Raw genomic sequence first — 22,912 nt, 5'->3', positions numbered from 1 at the left:
GCAGGTCATTAATCTGTATTTGAGAACTAGCTTTATGAAGACATGTATTTATTTTAGAACAAGTAAAATGCTATCTAAGCCACAGAAATCCTGAAATTCTCTAGTATAGTGCAAGTATACTTTTAAGATTGTCCTTAGCAACCTGAACGAATGTTCTAGAAAGGCAACAGGCACAGCTGGTGGATATGTGCAGTGGAGTCCAGAAACTTAATTCTGGAACCAGTTTAGACCTAGAGAGCATGTTATCCCACTTCACATTTCTGCCTCTCCCCATAAATAAAACCTCACTGGACTCTTGGTTGCCTCACGAAAGTTAACGCGGTGAATCCTTTATCATCTATTTTAGTTCCAGGTAAGGATATTCTGGCCCAACCAATGGACCTACTGTCTTCACAACCTATAAATGCACTGAGTTAGCAAGGCAGAACAAAAAAAATGGAAGAAACCAGGTTAAACACTTTCTAGATGAAAAAACATCTTGATGAAAAGAGAGGAGAGAGATGGATTTTTTTTTCTTTCTTTCTTTTAAAACACACACGTCAAACTCTGCCATACAAATGCTAAATGGTATATTGCTGTCATCAAATTATGTTCACACGTGCATAGAACTGTGAAGGCTGACGTGGTAAGAAAAACAGAGTCTGACTTTCGACAGCCATGAGTCCATGTCGTGCAAATCTCAAGAAGCATGTGAAGAGTAAGGACCTCCCACAGCCAACTCCAGTTGTTGCTGAACAAAAGCTACAGCAGTAGGTTCCTTCACATATAAAGTTAATGACAATGGGTGAGCTACCCCCCTTTCGTCTTCTCCAGGAAAGCTTTGCAGAACAAGAAGAAGGCAGTACTGGTGTTGGAGATGTCTGTGGTCTGAGAGGTGTGGAAAGAACAAGGAAATGACAAAGGATCCTCACGTGAATTATATCCAACAGCTTCATCGAACCCGGTGAAATGCTGTTTTCCTTAAAAGACGGATACTATGCAGGCATACATTTCTTGCAAATATATGTATTGATGTGCAAGCAGGGGGTCCATGGGTTAATCTTCCAGATAACTGAAGCTGACTCCTTTAGGTGCCAACCTTCATCTTAACAGAATCATGTGCCACGAAAATCTAAAGCCCCGGTAAAAACCCTAACAGAACAGTTTCTATCCTGCTCATCATTGTACCCACAGTCCCTGGTACGTATCAGGCGCTTAACATTTGCCGAGAGCTGCCAGAAGAGTCCTTCATGTCATTAAAATTATACTGTGCTGTAATACAGTGAGTGGTAACTTCAAGGACTATGGAGGTGTTGGGGCTGCTTTGCTCCTGCACTAAATGGCCTCAAATTCCTCTTCTTTTTAGTTTTCCTCTAACGTCACTGTCAGTTATCACCTCTTGCTCCTGTCTGAGTTCCTGCATGGGGCAGCCCAAACACCTAACCTCTTGGTAGGTCATGGCTTCTGAGCTGGGAAGAGATACAACCAAGAGATTAGCTTTATGCCGAAGATAAGAATAAACAGGCTCAAAGTAGCTGTCCATGTGGTCCCCACTGAGTTGAGAAAATCAGTTGTAGGACACAGGCTTTGAGACAGCTATTTTGCTTGCTTTTTTCTTAATCTATGGGTTGTGATTAAGTTCCAGATAGTTGAGAATGACAGATAAATGATATCCGGAAAGTCAGGTATGTTTCTGCTATGGAACAAATGAAGAAAACCTCCCCCAAATCTCCTAAGAGATCCAAAAATATGTTTGCTTTACGTGGGTTCTTAGGAGGAGAAAGTAAAAAATCCTTTTATGTATAAAAGCACAGACCTACATATGGCACATAAAGAGGTAGACAATATATCTGTGGTATTAAAATGTCATGGTAAAGAGCACCATGGAAAAAAAAAGGCTAGAAAGATTCCTTAGGGTGCAGTAATGGGAAAAGGCTGAAAAACATTGCTCTAAGGAGTCAAAAATGGAGAAAAACCTACTTTAAGAAAGCAGGACGCTCCAGTGAAAATGGACATTGGGCCAAAAGGAAGGAGTCTTGAGTTACTATGCCGTTTTAAATCTTGCCTGTGGTAAAATACATGGGCCACCACATTTTCTTTTATCAAATTATCTGGGAGTGGGTTTGATAATTGCAACATGTGATCAGAATCTGTTTTTAAGTCTTCATACAAAGGATGAAGAATGCTTTTAAAAGATTAAATTCCTTGTTGATAAAACTGGAAAATTCTCAACTCAGTATAAGAATATGGATGGTTTTATCTTCAGAACATCTATTTGTTGTTATATATCATAGAAGACACTGTATCAAGTTTTTCAAGGGATAGGACGGAAGTAGAAGAAAGGATTTTAAATATGCAAGTGTGGAGTAAAGAATCACACATTTGAGAAAATTTCTTATATTCATAGTAAATAGAAACGTTGAATCTCAAGAGGATCAACTTAACATTCGCAGGCCAAATATAAGCAGAACACAGAATAAAAAGGAATAAAATAACTTCTAAACTGGTTTGATCTTTAAGAGAAAAATCATTACCCTTTTAGGCTATTTGAGTGCCTGTATGATAATCTAATTTCTTAAAAGTGTTTCTTCAAACTACAGCTGCCTTCAGTCTTATATATAAATTTAAATCTCCTGTGTACACAACTCAATTTTATTTTTTTTCTTAAGGATTAGAGTGCTAGATGGGACTTGCCTGGTGGCACAGTGGTTAAGAATCCGCCTGCCAGTGCAGGGGACACAGTTCGATCCCTGGTCTGGGAAGATCCCACATGCCGCGGAGCAACTAAGCTGTGCGCCACAGCTACTGAGCCTGCGCTCTAGAACCCGCGAGCCACAACTACTGAGCCCACGTGCCACAACTACTGAAGCCTGCGCACCTAGAGCCCATGCTCCACAACAAGAAAAGCCACCACAATGAGAAGCCCGTGCACTGCAATGAAGAGTAGCCCCCGCTTGCCACAACTAGAGAAAGCCCACGGGGAAGCAATGAAGACACAGCACAACCAGGAATTAAAAAAAAAAAAAAAAAAAAAAAAGCAAGAAGCTCAAATGACGATTTATTTAAAAAAAAAAAAGGATTAGAGTGCTAGAATGGAAAGACTTCAAAGATCCTAAGGGTATAAAAATTCAGGTTGGAGAAATACACATATTTTTCCAGGCTAAGGAAATAAAAACCAGATGTTTCTTACAGATGCCTATTCATTGTTTTTTTTTTTTTTTTTTTTTCGGTATGTGGGCCTCTCACTGTTGTGGCCTCTCCTGTTGCAGAGCGCAGGCTCCGGAAGTGCAGGCTCAGTGGCCATGGCTCATGGGCCCAGCCGCTCCGCGGCATGTGGGATCTTCCCGGACCGGGGCACGAACCTGTGTCCCCTGCATCGGCAGGCGGATTCTCAACCACTGCGCCACCAGGGAAGCCCGATGCCTGTGACGTTTAAAAGCACATCTCTGGAGCAAGACTATGACTTGATACAATAGGATAGATTCTAATTATATCATGAATGGAGAGGTTAATGAACTGCACCTTTAGGAATCTTAATTTATGTAGGTTATTTATATATGTAGAGTATTAGCATACCAATCTTTAAAAAAAATAAATAAATTTATTTATTTATTTACGTATGTATTTTTGGCTGCGTTGGGTCTTCGTTGCTGCGCGGGCAACTCTTCATTGCGGTGGCTTCTCTTGTTGCAGAGCACAGGCTCTAGGCACATGGGCTTCAGTAGTTGTGGCACATGGGCTCAGTAGTTGTGGCTCACGGGCTCTAGAGCGCAGGCTCAGTAGTTGTGGCGCACGGGCTTAGCTGCTCGGCGGCATGTGGGATCTTCCCGGACCAGGGCTCGAACCCGCGTCCCCTGCATTGGCAGGCAGATTCTTAACCACTACGCCACCAGAGAAGTCCCTAGCATATCAATCTTGAAGGTATTTTAGATTGCCATGTGAATTTTCTTATTATTCTTCTGTGAAAATAGATGCTTAAAAAAAAGGACAACTATCATTTGAGCTGATGTGGGTTCTGCCAATTGCTGAGTATGTCTACTCCATTTATACAATTTGGACCTGGGGAAATAATCCTAGGGTGTGTTTGAGGCCCCACTAGACCCACTATGAGACGGACCTTAGCAACACCTCAGTGATCATCTGACCTCCATAAGCCCCTCCCCTGACTGGTGGACCACAGTGAAATTTTAGGTCTCCTGGAATTAGTGTCAGTTCAGAGTCAGTGTCCAGTAATCTCTGAAACGTCTGATTATGTCCTTTCCTCCCAGCACAGTCACCACAGTAGGGTATAACATGTTGGTAGTGTAGCAGGGTCCTTTCCCAAGGGGACCCAGCCCATCCTTCATTCAGGGGATTCTGCGTCTGTAAATGGCTCAAGTCTGGGAACTAATGGAGGGACCATGACTTTCTGTTTTTTTTTACTTACATTCATCTGACCTAGAACTCTTCTTCCACTTGTGCAACTCAAGTAAGAGTTTAGTAGACTCTGTCTATTTCACTTCTAGGAACACCATGATCAATTAGCAAATTCTACAGGTCTCTGTGAGTCACATTTTTCTAATTACTGCTTCGACTCAGCTGTCCATTGTAATAACCACACGCACCTGTCTTTGGCGATGAAGTGCTGTCCCCTGGCCCCTGCCAGCCTGACCTACAGATTTTGGACTTGCCAGCCTCTCCACAATTGCATGAGGCTATTTCTTAAAATAAATCTCCCTCTTTCTTTCTATATATATATGTGTGTATAGATAGGTAGATAGTACACATACTATATACTTTCCAGAGAAACAGAATATATATATATATATATATTTATATATATGTAATTCTGTTTTTTCTAGAAAAAAAAATATATGTTGCTCTGTTTTTGGAAAACCCTGACTACTGCAATAGAAGGCATTTAATAAGCAGAAACGGCCTAGTTTTCTAAGGATCAAGATAAAAAAGGACTTGATTACACTACAAATTTAAGAGTTGAGAAATTATTTTTTGCTTTCTGGATTTTGTTCAGCAACAATCTCAGATTTTGCTGGAGATAGTACCTAACCGCTAAAAACAGTGCAACCGACCACTCTTATTTTTGTATAAATATGCTTTCAAGAATTAAAATTAGTAAGAGTCCATATCTTTTCAGAAATTAAAAATGGTCTACTTTAAAAAAATTAAGAATTAAAATAAAAATTGAGGGGCATAACCAGACGCAAGCAAGGCAAGTCTGGCCAGAAAGAGGAGGTGAGGGCTTACATTGTTTTGCTTTGTCCATGTCCTTGTTGGCCTCACTGACCGCATGCTGTATCTCATCCAGCCAAAGAAGTTTAGAAGCACTTTGAGAGTCCTGAGAATAGGGTCACAGAATAAAAGAAAGAACAGTGAATGATGATGAAACAGAATTAATAATGGCTTTTTAGGAGCCACTTTATTAAAATCTCCACAAACTCTTACTTAGCAACTACCCAGCACAGCCACAAACTGTACAAGCTACTGATGAAACAGACTCCCAATTGGACCACTTCTCCCTTCTCCACGGCCACCCCTTTAGTCCAGTCCCCCATCATCTCTCACTGGACAGCTGCTTCGATCTCCTACTTGCTTTCATTGTTTCCAAGTTTGCCTTTCACCACAGTGGTCCCCTACAGAGAACCAGATGATCTCTCCAAAAGGGACGGATCATCGTGCCATTCCTCTATTTAAACTCCTTTAGAAGGTTTTCCGCAGCAGTTTGAAGGAAACAACACTCCCTTTCCCATGAACTGTGGGGATCTGATGATCTGGCTCTGCCGACCCCTCTGGCTTTACCTGACTCTTCTCTACTCACTGTTTTAGATTTTCACACCAGCCTCCTTTAGATCACATCATTCTACCCCAGCTGCATGGCTGTTGGTTTTTTCTTATCATTCAGGCCTTAATTCAAATGGCACCTCTTCCAAAAAAGACTTCTCTGGCTACCTTAGTCAATCAAATACTCTCTTCCCCAATCACTCAGTAACTGTGGTTTCCAAGGTGGCCTAGGGTGCCATGGAAATACTTTCAATTTGTGGGAAACAATGATACTTGAATTTCATCACACACAGGGACAAATATAAGAACAAAAATATCCAAACAGAAACATGATGATGGGCTTCAAGGAACTAACAGCTTAGCAGGAGAGACAGATGCATCAAAAAATTATAATTATTGGATAAACAACAAGGTCCTACTGTATAGCACAGGGAACTATATTCAATATCCTGCAATAAACCATAATGGAAAAGAAAAAATATATAATTATAATACAATGTGATCAGAGCAATATTACCTGTAGATACACAATCTAGAAATAGCCAAGAAGAGATTAATTTATATTAGGAGTGTTGAGCTGCAGGTAGAGAAAAGACCAAGTAGTTAAGGATAGCTTCAGAAAGGAAGTAGTAGCAGCAATAAAAAGGTATTGAGCTATCTTTACTAGTTTTTACTTTTGGGTTGATTCTGATGATCTTACTCCAAATGTGGTGCTGATATAATGTAATTAAATAGGACTTTCAGACAGCAACTGCGTTTCATAGAAACTTGTCTAAGATTACAAGTAAATTTTGTTAGCAGTAGAAATTAAATATTTTTAAAGACGAGACATTTCATTTTAAAAAGTGGGAGCATTAGCCTATTTGTAGGAGTAAATGTCATGTACTAGAACCTGAAGCAAGACTGTGAATGAACAGAAGGTAGGTCATTGGACCCATGGAGAACCAGGTCCATCATTTAGGACTCAAGAAGGATGGGGGGGCAGGAAGGAGAAATAACATTCACCAGCTTCTTTGGCAGGCTTCAACCCTATTTCCTGCAGAGGCTATCAGGCGATGATACGTGTGGAAAGGGCTCTGAAAATGAGACAAAATATCTGCTATTTCATCCTGTAACCTCCAGACTAATGAAGACCACTAAGGAAGGCTTGGTTCCTGCTTCCACAATCACCTTTAGCTAGATCTGCCACATGGGAACCATCAGCTAATAAGAGTTTCCATTTTTTGGGAGAATGGATGTGGAAGGTTCAAACAGGAAGTAAGATGGGAAGATGAAAACTAGAAGAGGAATGAAGAGATGGGAATAGAAAGTATTTTTTTCTCTGCTTCTAAGCCAAAGAGAACCCAACCACTCCCCAAGGTATAGCCTAAAAACTAAGCTCCACACAAGTTCATTTCTGTCTTTCTCAGGTTTTTTTTGAAGGGTATTTACCAAATTCCTTCATAACTAATCAGTGTAGAAGATGTACCGTACAAACTTTTACCCAGATGCGAAGGAAGTTACAATTCCACTTCAAAGCTGAAAGTATCAGTTTTGTAAGCTAAACCCGAGAGACTTTGCAAATCAAAAGAATTTAAGCCAACAGTTTAAATCATGACCCACTGACGTAAAGGTTGCTAGAATTAAATGTAAAACCAAGAGTAAAAACTGAATCCTACCAGTGTAAGGTCTCCCTTTCAACTGCTCACTAGAAGACTGGAAATAGGATATTTACAGGATGGCTGTGACTCTACCTCCAGCTAAACATCCAGGTTCAACATATGGGTTACAGACTGTTTAAGTCAACAGAAAGCAGGCCATCTGAAAATCAAGTAATAAATTCCTGAATTTAGATGATTCCTAGAAAATTTTAAATAAAAAAGTAACTTCTCTTCAATATTTTGTGGTTTTTGGTTATTATTTCTGCAATAAAATAGCATTCTATCTCAGTTTGTGCTACCATATATTATTTGGTTGAAGTATTAAACACTGATTTTTGATTGTAAAATTCTTGGTGTGATAACATTCAACCAAGATGTGAAAAGTTTACACAGATCCATTTTCTCCCACCTTATTCCTTAACCTTAAGTCTTGTGAAATTTGCGTTTTCTGATTCTTGCTGCATTTTTATAGTCAACAGGCTATTGTCTGGCTTAGCATTTAAGTTTTGTTAATTACAGGAAAATTTGTTATAATGCAGTTTTTTTTACGACATATTAAATTATATCCTGCAGAACATAACTACACATAAAAGCTTATTTGTTAAACAACTATGTGAATGTGTTTAACATTACTAAGTTGAACACTTCATAAGTGTTAAGATGGTAAATTTTATGTTATGTACATTTTACCATAGTTAAGAAAAAAAGCTTACTGTAAACCTGCTCACCAATATCCATGGGATAAAGGGAGTCCTCTGTGTTTTAATGTTGTATTACGATTTTAGTTTAATCAAACAGTATTTTTGGGCGGGGGGGGGTCCCTAGTTATCTGATCCTATAGAATTATTGAATGGCTTAGAATATGTTTAGCTGTGGCAAAACAAAACACAATGAAACCAAGTTTTGGCCAAGCATTGATGACAAATTCAGACTCATGTGACACTGAAGGAGAATTTTCAAAGTAATCAAGAGCTTAAAACAATTTTAACTTCTTAAAAAAAAGTTTGCTTTCCATGATTCATTTAGCTTACAATTATGTAATGCGTTTAAGAATTAAGATTTAAAATAGCTGGAAGGATAAAGGAAAGGATAATTTCCGACAGCTCAATTACTAAGTAGAAATGAAACTCTAGAACTTCATTTTCAAACTGGGTAAAAATGAGATATGCGACAGATTCAAATCTAACTGCTGATCAGCATCTGTTTCCAGCTTACTTCTGTCAAGGACTGTTCTTAATGGCATTCATTCAATGCACATAAGTTCACTGGGTGGGAATTACAGCGTCTCTCCAGAACGGACCACGAGGGGTAGGGAGGAGTTAACTGACTTTCTCCGGGGATAACTTAACGTGCTCAGAGGCTCAGGCTGAGTCATGCACACTGAAACATGAGTGCTGTCACACCCTTTCCCTGCAGAGGACCCTGGCAAGCTTCCTGTCTGCAGAGCACAAGACAACACGCTTCTACAGAGAGAACTAGGTTTCCAATTGGTGCCAACACATGGAACCGAAGTGAAACCATACTCCCTAATTTTAAACATTTGAGAAACGGGGCTCAGATGATCAAAATGAAAGCCATCATCTTTGTAGCTGTTGGAGCACTGCTTCTGTCACCTGCTTCCTGTCAAAGTGGTAAGCTCTTTTCTTATGGGGTGGAGTGGGAATGCTGGTTTGTGTCCCAAGAGTCAACTGAATCTAATCTCTTTTACATTTCACACAAATTGCACCCCCAAAGGCAGAGTTTGATCTTAGTTATTAAAAGGTGGAATTACGGATGTGAAGAGATGTAGTCTGTTCACTATTCCAAACTTGTCAAAGACTAAGTGTTCTCGACTGATATTTAAAATTTTGTGGCATAGTCAAGATGTCAGATCTCTACAATTAAGTCAAGAATCAGTTTTCTTTAAAAGTTTTTGATTTTCTAAGAATTTCCTCTGATTTGGCAAAGATAACATTTTTTAAAGAGATTTAAAAAATCCTATGTTTATACCTCCTGGTGAGCCACAAATGGGGGAAACAAGAATACTCCCTGATAGACGGAGTGGCCTGCTTTCAGTAATCAGTTATGCTAATGAATTTGTGTTTCCCAAAAGAAATAAGTGTTTCCTATTTCACTCAATACAATGTTAGCCTGTAACCTCCTGCTTGCTCTAAAAGTAATCAATTTGGGATAGGGGTATCCACAACCCCCTTACTGTTGGGGTCCTACCCCAGCCAACGTTTTAGGAACAGGAAAGCTGAAGGGAAGAAATGACAGTGGGGGGGGCGGAATAAAAATTAAAAAAACCAAGGCTCTATAAAGGAATGCTGCTTTTACATTGATAGTTGGAATCACTGAGGTGGCTGAAGGACAGCGCTGAGAGAACCAGCAGAGAGCAGTAGCTCCTGTGAGATTTACATATGAGTGAGTGCTCTTTCTGGGAGTGGATAAACCAAAATGAAGCAGAAGAGCAAAAGAAAAGAGGTTTGGGGAGGTGGTTCCTTCAAGGTACTGGTGGGGTTTGGTGGATGTGAAAAGGAGGGAATTTAAAAGGTGACAAAGTAATGGGATAGCGGGGGGGTAGAGGAGATAAATTAGGAGTTTGGGATTAACATATATACACTCCTATATATAATATAGGTAAACAACAAGGACCTACTGTATAGCATGAGGAACTACACTCAGTATCTTATAACAACCTATAATGGAAAAGAATCTGAAAGAGAATATATATAAAGTATATATTTTATGTATATAAAACAATCACTTTGCTGTACACCTGAAACTAACACAACACTGTAAATTAACTATACTTCAGTTAAAAAAATTATTATTATTATTATTTTTTTTTTGCGGTACGCGGGCCTCTCACTGCTGTGGCCTCTCCTGTTTCGGAGCACAGGCTCCGGAAGCACAGGCTCAGCTGCCATGGCTCACGGGCCCAGCTGCTCCGCACCATGTGGGATCCTCTCGGACCGGGGAACGAACCCGTGTCCCCTGCATCGGCAGGAGGACTCTCAACCACTGCGCCACCAGAGAAGCCCCTAAAAAATTATGTTTAAGAAAAGGTGACAAAGTGAAAGGCAGTGAATTTGCTTTCGTCAGTAGAGGTTGGGGAGAAATGTGAAGGAAGACCCTGTTATTTAGCGGCTGAAGTCTGTTCCCTTTGGCCATCAGTCCCTCTCCAAGGCCTTTTCTCAGGTTGAAAAACATTTCAGAAACATCATGCCAAATAAACCTGTATAAAAAACTCAAATAAATTACAAAATATATATGTAATTTAACAAGTACTATTTCTTAAGGAAAACTAGGCCCTAAGGAATAAAAGAGCCAGAATTCTTATGGAAATGGAATCAAGGCTTGTTCACAGAGTCACTGTTTAGCATGTTTTCAGGCAGGATGTCTTGCTCAATCACTGGAATTTTCTGAAAAGTGACAAACACTATGGTTTCAACAGCTCTCTTACCAGATCTTGAAGAGACATAAGTCGTATAGCATGTTGTTCAGCCCACCACATTTTTCAGCTTTGTGCTTGTCTGGAAAGGCACTTCTCTTTGGGTGATGTCAGATGCAAGAATTTTCCAAAATGGCAAAGTAAGCAGCAGGATTTGAGTGGCTGTACTCAAGTATCACACAACATGCCTTCTAAACTCACGTCTACACGCTGGCACAGAAGAATGCCACTTCCCCGAGTTTTCTTTCCTTTTCTCTAATCTTTCTTCCCTTAACGACACCTGAACACCTCCTCATGCTTGCTTGTTCAGCAACACTCTCCCTCTGCGTTACACCCCAGATTCAGTTTGTGCAATCTCCAGGTTCTGAGGGAGGCTTCAATTTCACCCGGGGGGGAACTGGTAGAGATTAAAGCAGGAAGAGAAACTGGCTTTGAATGACAGCCAGGTTACTAAATACTAACCTCAAGGATTCAACACGTAGGAATTCAGAGCTCGTGTGAAAAGAGGTAACTGGCAGAGTAATGGCATTTTAAATCGATATAATTATTAGGCTTATATTCAGCATAAAAGCTCATCTTAAGGTAACATTAGAAATGTGAGAGAATCTACTTTCTCTGCATGTCAAGGATTAATTTACGGAAAATTACACAGTGAAAAGCAGGTCTGAGTGTTAAGGTTTATTTTGTCTTTGAAATTGCTCTTTCATGAATTACGATTATTAGTATCAACATGCCAGTAAGAGCCAAATATTTATAGTATGTAATTTGTTTCTATCCTCTTTTTCTTTTTTCTCATTTCCAACTTCTGGACTCATTTTATCAATTTCCTCTGCTGATTTTTCTTCCTCTGTCTCCTTTCCCCTTAAAACCTGGCATTTCCCCTCAAGTCTGCCTTTGGGTTCTTTCTTTTCACATCTCTCCCTAGGGCATTCAAGCACTAAATCAAAGTACGGTGTCCACGCAGACTAAAAAACCCATAACTCTCAATGGGGCTCCTGAGATTTTGGACTCTACATTTAAGTCTTCTAACCTGTCATGGGACGTTTTACATTCTCATATTGCACCGGCAATTCAAACTCAGGAATACTCAAAACTAAGACCTCAGCTTCTCCCTGTGTTGCACCCTCAGTCCCCCTGCCCCGCCCCATGCTCCATCCACCTCTCCTCCAAGACATCCAGAGTACAAACCTCCCAGTCACTTTTGCTTCCTGCTTCTCCTGCACCGTTTCCAGAGCCAGTCAGAGCCAAGTCCCTCTGAGCCTCTGTTATAGAGTCTCACGTGTTCATCTTTACCTCTCCAATGCCATTGCTCTAGCTCTGTAACCCACCAACTTGAGTTTAAAATGACGACAGTGGCCTCCAGATCAGACCCCCTTGCCTCTAATTTCTTACCTTTTTAGCCTATTCTCTACGCTGTCATCAAAGTCATCTTAAACACAAATCAAATCATGATTATATTAGTTTCCTATTGCTGCTGTAACAAATTTCCACTACCTTAGTGGCTTAAAACACAGATTTTTTGTATTTCTGAAGGTCACAGGTCCTAAAATCGAGGTGTCAGCAAGGAGCTTCCAGGGGAGAATCTGTTTTCTTGCTCTGGGCAGCCTCTAGAAGCATGTGCATTCTTTGGCTCATGGCTCCTTCTTCGACCTTCAAAGACGGCAACATAGCATTTTCTAGTATCTGACCCCTTTTCCTCCTCCTCTTATAAGGAGTCTTATGATTACATTTGGCCCACTGACCAATCCAGGATACTCATTCCATCTCAAGACCCTGAAGCACATCTGCAAGAGGCCCTTTTGCCATAGAAGGTAACGTATTTACAGGTTCTAGGCATTAGCAGATGGAAACTTTGGGGAGCCATCAGGCTGCCTACCTCAACGGCCATTCCTCTGTTCATCGTTTTGTCTGTGTACAACTCCAGCATCTGTGAATGGGCACATGATTTCTTAGTACAGTTTATGGGCCCTTCAGAGATTTGGCTGTAACCTACTCTTTCAACTTCATCTGTCAGATGCACCTTATTTGCATAAGAATGTGTTTTTGTGCATCTTCTCCATTAGTCTGAGAGTTGAAGACAGGGATGGCATTGATTTGAAACTGGGTATCACTGGCTTATAAATATGCAATAAACATTTGTTGAATCAACTCATCTGATATTTCCAGACCCCACGTCAGCCTACACAATGCTTTTGCCCATTCATCACCTACCAGAATCTTATTCTTCTATTAAATTCCAACTCTTTATGAACCTTCCTCATCTTTGCTCATGTTCATCTTTTCCTTGACATTTTGCTCAAACATCTAAATCTACTAACTCTCGTCTGAAGAGTTTATAATCTGTACAGTCTATACGGTTTATAATATGACGTTAGCCTATAATGGTCTGATGTGCTATTTTTGTTTCCTCTTATAGTATCAATATTACAAACTCCTTACATACAAGGAGTTGTCATCTAGTTTGGGTTCCTGCATGGGTTAGCATGCTGCTGGGGCATATGATATACATTAAATGAATTCCTGTTGATTACCTGATCTATAATGATTTTTTAAAATAAAAGTGACCCTAAATTCTATCATTACAGAAATTATTTAGCATAAGACATCTAGTTTTATTGTCTCCTGAACCATAGGTATGACTTAGCAACAAATCATATGTTAATACTTCTTTTCAATTACAGGCATGGAATGTGATGCAGACAACTTGGCAAAGCCGACCTTACCTATTAAGACCTTCCGTGGAGCTCCCCTGAATTCTTTTGAAGAGTTTCCCCTTTCTGCCATAGAAGGCTGGACAGGAACCACCACAACTGTAAAAATTAAGTGCCCTGAAGAAAGTGTTTCAAATCTCCATGTGAATAATGCTACCATGAGGTACCTGAGCAGCTCTTTAAGTACCAGACTGATACCTGCCATCTACATCCTGGTGTTTGTAGTAGGTGTGCCAGCCAATGTGGTGACCCTGTGGATGCTCTTCTTCAGGACCAGATCCATCCGTATGAATGTCTTCTACGCCAACCTGGCCATTGCAGACTTTCTTTTTTGCGTTACACTGCCCTTTAGAATAGCATACCATCTCAACGGGAACAACTGGGTATTTGGAGAGGTCATGTGCCGGGCCACCACAGTCATATTCTATGGCAACATGTACTGTTCCATTCTACTCCTCGCCTGCATCAGTATCAACCGCTACCTGGCCATTGTCCATCCTTTCACTTACCGGGGGCTGCCCAAGCGCACCTATGCCTTGCTAATGTGTGGATTGGTGTGGACAACGGTTTTCTTATATATGCTGCCATTTTTCATTCTGAAGCAGGAGTACTATCTTGTCCAGCAGGACAGCACCACCTGCCATGATGTCCACAACACATGCGAGTCCTCGTCTCCCTTCCAACTCTACTACTTCATCTCCTTGGCGTTCTTTGGATTCTTAATTCCATTTTTGGTCATTATCTACTGCTACACAGCCATCATTTGGAGGCTTAATGCAAAAGATCGTAGGTGGTTGTGGTATGTTAAGGCGAGTCTCCTCATTCTTGTGATTTTTACCATTTGCTTTGCTCCAAGCAACATCTTACTCATTATTCACCATGCAAACTACTACTACAACAATGCCGATGGCTTATACTTCATCTATCTCATAGCTTTGTGCCTTGGTAGCTTGAATAGCTGCCTAGATCCATTCCTTTATTTTCTCATGTCAAAAATCACGAATCACTCCACGGCTTACCTTACAATGGTGAAATCATCTTAGAGAACAAGGAAAGCTATGTGTGAAAACATACACTCTTGGGATAACATACGTATACTGCAAGGACCTCTATTCTCTAGCTCCATTTGTGAGCCCCTAAGAAATGGTGTTTCAGAATAAAACATTACATAAACAGTAACTTAAAAAAAAAAAAACCTATCAGTATTTTAAGAAGGAAAATTCAGGAGAAAAGATCTATCTGCCTGACTGGTAGTTCAAGTTCTTTAAATCTCCATCTTCCCTACTTCTAAGAGGTTTCTATTCTAGATGATCTGGAGGAGGAAGATGGAATGGGGGGCAAGGGTGCAGCATGGGGGGAGCTAAGATCTCAGTTTTAGTATCTGGGGTCATTTGTAATTCTTCTGCCTCCTTCAGCTCTCATGCTGGTGTCTGCCTCATCAGCTGATTCTATGTGTGTAATGTCTCTCAGTAGGGTCCGTTATCCTAGCCCCACCTTTGCTTTCTAACCATTCATGACTGCCAGCCTATCCTCCACTTCTCAGGCCACTGCCAGATTAATCTTCCTCAAATACCAGTTTGAATACATCACTCAAAACCCCCAGTTCAGGGGCTTCCCTGGTGGCGCAGTGGTTGCGCGTCCGCCTGCCGATGCAGGGGAACCGGGTTCGTGCCCCGGTCCGGGAGGATCCCACGTGCCGCGGAGCTGCTGGGCCTGCGCTCGGAGCCTGTGCTCCGCAACGGGAGAGGCCGCAGCAGAGGGAGGCCCGCATACCACAAAAAAAAAAAAAAAAAAAAAAAACAACAACCCAGTTCAGAAACCTCCATTGACCATTCACTGCTTTGGAATTATAAATCTTTAGCTTAGCATTCAGGCTAACACTAACTTTACTTCCCAAAAAACCTGGCATGTGATATAGGCACCTGCCAAGCTTCTTGCTTTGCTGTGATCTAGACTTCTCCTCGCTTTGCCCCTGCCACTAACCGGAAAGCTACTTCTAATATGTTTGCCTTAATTCTTTCCATCTCTCAAAGTCCTCAAAGGACCATTCTTCCCTGACTCTCTAGCCAGAGTTCATTTTTCTCACCTGAACCTTCAAAGCATTTTTTTGTATTTTTATTATGGCATTTATATAGGGCTCATTTATATACAAATATTAATTCCATAAGCACTTATTAAGCACCATGTGTAGTAGAGAAGGGGCTTGTCCTCTTCCTTAAGCTTCTTGTAGCAATGCCAGGCCCAAGTCTTCCCAGGGTCTGTGGAGCCAGGCTCCATGCTTTGCACATCATGTGGCTGAATGAATGAAAGAATAAAATCCCAAAGCATCTAAACAGCATGAAAGCCAATTAAATTCATACTGAGAAGGCAAGGTATTCTGTATGACATGGCACATTAGTTTTGGTTGGCTATATTAAAAAAAAAAAAAAAAAAGAAAGAAAGCTAAGGATATATTCATGAGATCATTTATAAATTTAAAATAATGACTCCATTATTTTTGTCCTTAAGCTAGTTTTTAATGGGGAAATGATATTTTGTTATAAATGCCCAGTACATTCCTGTAGGGAAATGACTATATTTCCCTTAGTTTAGAGATTAGACGGAAGGTAGACTATCAGTGGTTAAGGGCATGAAGGACTGTGAGATGAATTTTCAAGTCTGTAGGAATGTGCATTGACCATATACTTTGTAGTGCCCATCAAAACAATAAAAAAACATTTTAAATGCCTATTTTTGAGTGTGCAGAGTTTCCTGTTTCATTGGACTCAGATTTAAAAAAATGCAAAAATGCACATGAAGGCCATTTACAGTATCTGTGTGGTTATGTGAAGAGTAAAAGTAAACACTATAGCAAAGCAAGAAAAACTAATCAAGTAAGTTTGAAGATGCCCAAAACTTCAATGGAAGAAACTGGTTTCTGCAAACAAAGTCAAAAACTGTAACACAGTTTTACCTACAGAAAAAATACAACACTATTCACTTGTTAAAAGCACACTTAATTTTTATGCAGTAAATATGCATGCAGGAAAAGAGAACTTTGGGGGTGTATAATTCATATACCTTCCAAAATTCTAAAGCAAAGCCTTCAATTTAAAAATAGGTCACATGTAGAGAATGGACTTGAGGACACTTTGTTATACAGCAGAAACTAACACACCATCGTAAAGCAATTATACTCCAAAAAAGATGTTAAAAATAAAAAAATAAACTAAAAATAGCTGACAATTCACTGCCTCTAGTGAATACACCTAGAAAGTGTGTTCTCTGTTAAGTGTACGCCAACATGCCCACTACTCAGCCTTTCCTCTCAAGAGATGGAAGGAATTTGGTGCCTACACAAGGTTATACTTGAAATACTGTTAACAAGGACCAAGAATTCTCACCAACTTACACCACTGTCCTCAATTTTTGATAAAACTGAGCATTCTATTAAGATGTTATCCATCGTGACTTTTTTTGTTGTTGTTGTTGTTGTACGCGGGCCTCTCACTGTTGTGGCCTCTCCCGTTGTGGAGCACAGGCTCCGGATGCGCAGGCTCAGCGGCCATGGCTCACGGGCCCAGCCGCTCTGCGGCATGTGGGATCTTCCCGGACCGGGGCAGGAACCCGTGTCCCCTGCATCGGCAGGTGGACTCGCAACCACTGCGCCACCAGGGAAGCCCCATCGTGACTTTTAATGGCTGTATACTCTGGCACAAGCTTTACTTTATATTGAAAATACCAATAATGTAATTTTCTTCTATTATTTTCCAAGGCTAGACCTTTGGAAAGCAAAGCACAGAAACAGCCTCATAAAAACAACTGAAAATTTCCAGGTATCACAACAGCAGAGGTTAAAAAGCAAATAGAGACCCCACCAAATAACAGAATCAGATTTTTTTCCAGGGAAAGAGAATGGGCTGCGAAAACAAAGTTTCAAAATTAATAGGCAGAGAAAGAGAAGTGTGTTTAAAATTGGCAACTTAACCAAACCAGACTCATTGCTTACTGCAATGTTTTCAATCCCTTAAGTACTGGCAATGTAGTTCACGCTCCTAATTTTATAGGCCAAAAGTGGTTTAATGCCTGAGCTCTAACTCAGGTCCCTATGCTCATATTCCCTCTTCTAATTACACTATTAAAAAACTTCTTTCACACTTAGGAAGGATGCCCAACAGAGAGGAGGCACAGCATGGACCCCAGCAAGTCTTCTGAGTGCCCTGGAGAGGTGCTGTGGAATTCCGTCTTCACCTAGAGCCCTTAGATTGGGATGCTCAGGAGGGGACCTCCACTGCTTGCCTATAAAAGGTTTGTGGAGTTAGTTTCACTTTAACGACAAACACCCATGTGGCTGTTGGCAGAGAGAAACCCAGGTCTGTCTCTATCTTGCACCGAGAAGATCCCAACTTGTGAACAGAGTAAAGTAAACCTGTGTCGAGTAAAGACCTTGTGACAAAGACATCACTCACCACCCACGGACCTGTGTGGCAGCCAGAAGTGCCCACAAAAATACTAGCTACATTATTTCAGCACTTTTTTGGGGTGACATGCTCCATGTCAAATGCTCTACACTTATACATACACACACTATAATCAATGTAATTATATGCTAATATGTAAAAATATAAATATATATTACTCATTTATTATATTATGTAATCATTTAAGCCTCACCGTAATCCTATAAGGTAGGTACTATTATTCTCATTTTACACATGCGAAAACCGAAGCACCAGAGACTTGGTGACTGACTAAAATCTCTACCTAATTTGTGGCAAAGCCGAGATTTGAATGGTGCCTGTCTCCAAAGCTAATACCTTTAGCTTTCAATGCTGTGTCACGTGCTACAGCCACAGCTACATCAGTGGAAACAGCAGGGGGCGGCCCAGTCCTCCTTGCTGACAGGGTCCACTCTCCTCCCCAGGGGTTTGGGGACATGAGGTCACGTTTGAGTCTCATTCTCCCAGTCACTGGCCTGGCATTCAAGCCACAAGTCGTTACGTCCCAGGTAGCATCAGGTGACAGGTCTTCCTCTCCATTCAGTTCTTCCAACAGTGGCTAGTATCTGTGGGATGTCTCACAACAACAGTACAAGCTCTGACGCCAGATAAAGCCCTCTGCTCTTCAGTGGGACCTGGCCAGGTCAGTTTCCTCCTGTGCCTAGAACAAACCAAGCTGGTACCCATCTAGCCCTGCCATTACCTGCCTGCATTATCCTGCTTCCCACTCACCAAACCAACTCTTCCTTATCCTTCAGGAGCAGCGCTTGTTCTATCTCCACACCAACCTACCTTAGGGCTCCAGTTCACAGAAATCCCAACCATCTCTGAATCACTCTGGGCATTCCTCGTTTTGACATCTGGCCACATACCCACCTCTACTGCTATTTAACTATTCTATATGAGAATGCCCACTGTCTTAGTAACTTTCTAAGCATCTTGAGGATAAGGACAGAACATTCAAATGGTATCGTGTTCCTCAGATCCCCCTTTCCCTTACCAGATGCCATATACTGCACCATGAATACAGTGTGTGCTCGGTAAATATCCAATAACTTGGACTGTGAACAAGAACTCACCCACAAGTGCATTTTTAGTGAAAGAGTAGAAGCAGTCAGCAGCTCTGGAGCTAGTTTCCCCCTCATGTTTGACACCAGGAAAATAACAGCCCTATTAACTTGTAATCTGATCCATACATAGATAAGCAAATTATGAGCTTTAGGAAAAATGGGTAAAAATAATCCTCCCTCTTTCCCCTCTGTCCCCAACCTGGTCTGTAAATTTAAAAGAAACACACCCACTAAGACTTACCACGAATTTCTGTGCTTTAGCCTGGTATAAAACATCCTGGTAGTGCTGGGCAGAGTCTGGGTCCACATCTTTAATCCTAGCAGTGGGTAACAGCAGACTATCTAAGGTTTTCAAAGGATCCCCTTCATCAATGGCTTCATTGATGTACCCTACAGCTACAACTCCTAGAAAATGAAGAAAAAAAGTTTCCTTTTAAGTCATAGTACATATAAGTTTTCTCAAATCACCTATAGCAAAGATTGAGTTAGAAACGGGGGCTGAAGAAACCACACATACACACACAAACTGCAAGAGCTAATAAACAAGTACAGCTAAGGCTTACATAGTAGGTCAATGTACAGAAGTGAATTGTATCTTTCTATACTTGCAATGTGCAATCTGAAAATGAAGTTAAGGAAAAATTCCGTAATAGACTCCAATTACAAATACACTACAATTACAAAAAGAATAAACACTTAGGAATAAATTTAATAAAACAAGGATGAGACACAGACACTGAAAACTATGAAACACCATTGGAAAAAAAAGACCTAAATAAAGGGAAAAATCATCCCATGTTCATGGATCAAAAGACTTAATATTAATAAGATGGCAGTACTCCTCAAATTGATCTACACAGTCAGTGTAACCCCTATCAAAATTCCAGCTGCCTTTTTTTTTAAAACAGAAACTGACCAGCTGATTCTAAAATTCACATGGAAATGCAAGGGATCAAGAAATAACCAATGCAATGCTGGAAAAAAAAAAAGAGTTGGAGGACTCTTCCCAATTTCAAATTTACTACAAAGCTACAGTTAATACTGCATGGTACTGACATAAGGACAGACTTAATGATTAATAGAATAGAATTTAGAGTTCAGAAATAAACCTTTACACGTATAGTCAATTGATTTTTTTTTTTTTTTTTTTTTTTTTTGTGGTATGCGGGCCTTCCTCTGTTGTGGCCTCTCCCGTTGCGGGGCACAGGCTCCGGACGCGCAGGCTCAGCAGCCATGGCTCACGGGCCCAGCCGCTCTGCGGCATGTGGGATCTTCCCATACCGGGGCGCGAAACCGGTTCCCCTGCATCGGCAGGCGGACGCGCAACCACTGCGCCACCAGGGAAGCCCAAGTCAATTGATTTTTAACCAAGGGTGCCAAGACAATGCAACAGGTAAATAACAGTCTTTATAACAAATGGCACAGACAACTGAATGTCCACTGCATAAGAATAAAGTTGGACTCCTTACATCACATCATACACAAAAAGTAACTCAATATGGATCATAAACCTAGACATAAAAGCTTAAAATATAACGTTTTAATCTCTTAGAAGAAATTTAAGACTAAACCTTTGTGGTCTTGTGTGAGGCAATACTTTTTACCTGTGACCATCAAAAACATAAATTAAAAAAACGAATACATGGGATGTTGTAAAAATTAAACCTTTAAGAGGTACAAACTATTATGTATAAAATAAGCTATAAGGATATATTGTACAACACAGGCAATATAGCCAATCTCATAAAGTAACTACAAACAGAATATAACCTTTAAAAATTGTGAATCACTGTATTAAACATCTGTAACTTATACGATATTGTACATCAACTACACTTCAATAAAAAATTAAACCTTTTGGGCTTCTCTGGTGGTGCAGTGGTTAAGAATCCGCCTGCCAGTGCAGGGAACATGGGTTCAAGCCCTGGTCCAGGAAGATCCCACATGCCGCGGAGCAACTAAACCCGTGCACCACAACTACTGAGCCTGCGCTCTAGAGCCCGCGAGCCACAACTACTGAGGCCACGTGACACAACTACTGAAGCCCGTGCGCCTAGAGCCCATGCTCCGCAACAAGAGAAGCCACAGCCATAAGCCCGGGCACCACAACGAAGAGTAGTCCCCACTCGCTGCAACTAGAGAAAAGCCCGCATGCAGCAACAAAGACCCAATGCAGCCAAAAATAAATAAAATAAATAAATAAATAAAAATTAAACCTTTTATGTTTCCAAGGACACCCTCAAAAAAAGTGAAGACGATCTACAGAATGGGAGGAAATACTTCCAAGTCCTGTATCTGATAAAAAAAAAACCTTATATACCTGATATACAAGCATAATAACTATATAAGGAACTCTTAACAACTCAACAGAAAGAGAAAAAAATTTAAAACAGGTAAAGGACTTGATCAGGTATTTCTTTAAAGAAGATATACAAATGGCTAATAAGCACATGAAAAGATGCTCAGTATCACTAGTTATTAGGAAAATGCAAATCCAAATCACAACGAAATACCACTTCATAACCACTAGGATGGCTATATTAAAAAAGACAATAACAAGTGTTGTGAAGATGGGGTGAAACTGGAACTCTCATACGTTGTTGGGGGGAATGGAAGATGGTAGTCACCTTGGTAAGCAGGCAGTTCTTTAACATATTAAACATAGAACTGCCATGTGACCCAGCAGTTCCACTCCAAGGTATATACTCAAGAGAACTGAAACCATATAGTCACACAAAAGCTTATACTTGAATCTTTATAGAAGCAATATTTATAATAGCTAAAAAGTAGAAACAACCCAAATATCCATCAACTGATGACTGGATAAACAAAATGTATATCCCTAGAATGGAATATTACTTGAGCTAGAAAGGAATATGAAGTATAATGATACATGATACAACATGGATGAACCTTGAAAACATTATGCTAAGAGAAAGAAGCCAGACACAAAAGGCCCCATATTACATGACTCTATTTATATGAAATATCCAGAATCAGAAAATCCATAGAAAAAAAAAGTAGATAAGTGGTTGCCAGGGGGTGGGGGGAGGGGGAAAAGGGAGTGACTGCTAACGGGTATAAAGTTTCTTTTTGGGGTGATGAAGATGTTCTGAATTTAGATACTAGTGATGGTTGCACAATTTTTTAAATACATAAAAAACTACCATAAAAACACAATAAAAGGGTGAATTTTATGGTATATGAATTATATCTCAATAAAGCTGTTATAAAAAGGGGAGATAATCTGACATACAAGTAGCAGCAGAGATGCTCATTTCTAGTATAACCCTCACTTACATAATAATGCCAAAGTACTGGATGATGGAACCATTGAATAGCAGAGCTGGAAGAATTTAATGTAGAGATGTACAGAAAAGAAAATGGAAATGCAAAGAGATTTGGATATACACTCTATTATTTGGTTTACTCTACTTCACCACTCTGTAAAGAACGCCAAAGAGACATTTCAAAACCAAACAATTCCCTATAGTGTTAGCAGAGTGACTTTCAAGGTCAGTATAGTCCAGTGCTGTCCAGTGGAATGTTCTGTGATGATGAAAATGTTCTGGGCCATCCAATATGGTAGCCAGTAGCCACATGCAGCTAATGAGCATTTAAAATGTGGCTAGTATGAGCCACTATGGAGAACAGTGTGGAGGTTCCTTAAAAAACTAAAAATAGAACTCCCATATGACCCAGCAATCCCACTACTGGGCATATAACCTGAGAAAACCATAATTCAAAAAGAGTCATGTACCATCATGTTCACTGCAGCTCTATTTACAATAGCCAGGACATGGAAGCAACCTAAGTGTCCATC

General features: G+C 40.4%; 2 protein-coding genes across 4 annotated transcripts in view; one reads left to right on the top strand and one right to left on the bottom strand.

Annotated features, from left to right (window-relative positions):
* Positions 1-22,912, bottom strand: part of IQGAP2 (IQ motif containing GTPase activating protein 2) — a 306,248-nt gene that overhangs the window by 67,406 nt on the left and 215,930 nt on the right. The window contains exons 13-14 of one of the 2 annotated variants that reach the window (XM_007105494.4): positions 19,331-19,494; positions 5,224-5,314 (exon numbers count right to left, since the gene is read on the bottom strand). In XM_007105494.4, the coding sequence (XP_007105556.3) occupies positions 5,224-5,314; positions 19,331-19,494 (255 nt within the window). Of the gene's footprint in view, positions 1-5,223; positions 5,315-10,842; positions 11,487-19,330; positions 19,495-22,912 lie in introns of those variants that run through there. The other variant, XM_028492989.2, reaches the window with a different exon arrangement.
* On the top strand, positions 8,802-18,123 carry F2RL2 (coagulation factor II thrombin receptor like 2). 2 transcript variants are annotated; one of them, XM_028492990.2, is made up of 3 exons: positions 8,816-9,028; positions 13,512-14,350; positions 17,683-18,123. In XM_028492990.2, the coding sequence occupies exons 1-3, from the start codon at positions 8,956-8,958 to the stop codon at positions 17,773-17,775; spliced, it is 1,005 nt and encodes a 334-aa protein (XP_028348791.1). In that variant the 5' UTR covers positions 8,816-8,955; the 3' UTR covers positions 17,776-18,123. The 2 variants fall into 2 exon arrangements, with proteins under 2 accessions (XP_007105558.2, XP_028348791.1); XM_007105496.3 differs by lacking the exon at positions 17,683-18,123 and having other exon boundaries at positions 8,802-9,028; positions 13,512-16,269.

Source organism: Physeter macrocephalus, chromosome 8 (assembly GCF_002837175.3).
Source record: "Physeter macrocephalus isolate SW-GA chromosome 8, ASM283717v5, whole genome shotgun sequence".
Lineage (NCBI taxonomy): Eukaryota > Metazoa > Chordata > Mammalia > Artiodactyla > Physeteridae > Physeter > Physeter macrocephalus.
The sequence above is the reverse complement of the archived record's forward strand: the minus strand, read 5'-3'. Positions and strand labels throughout refer to the sequence as shown.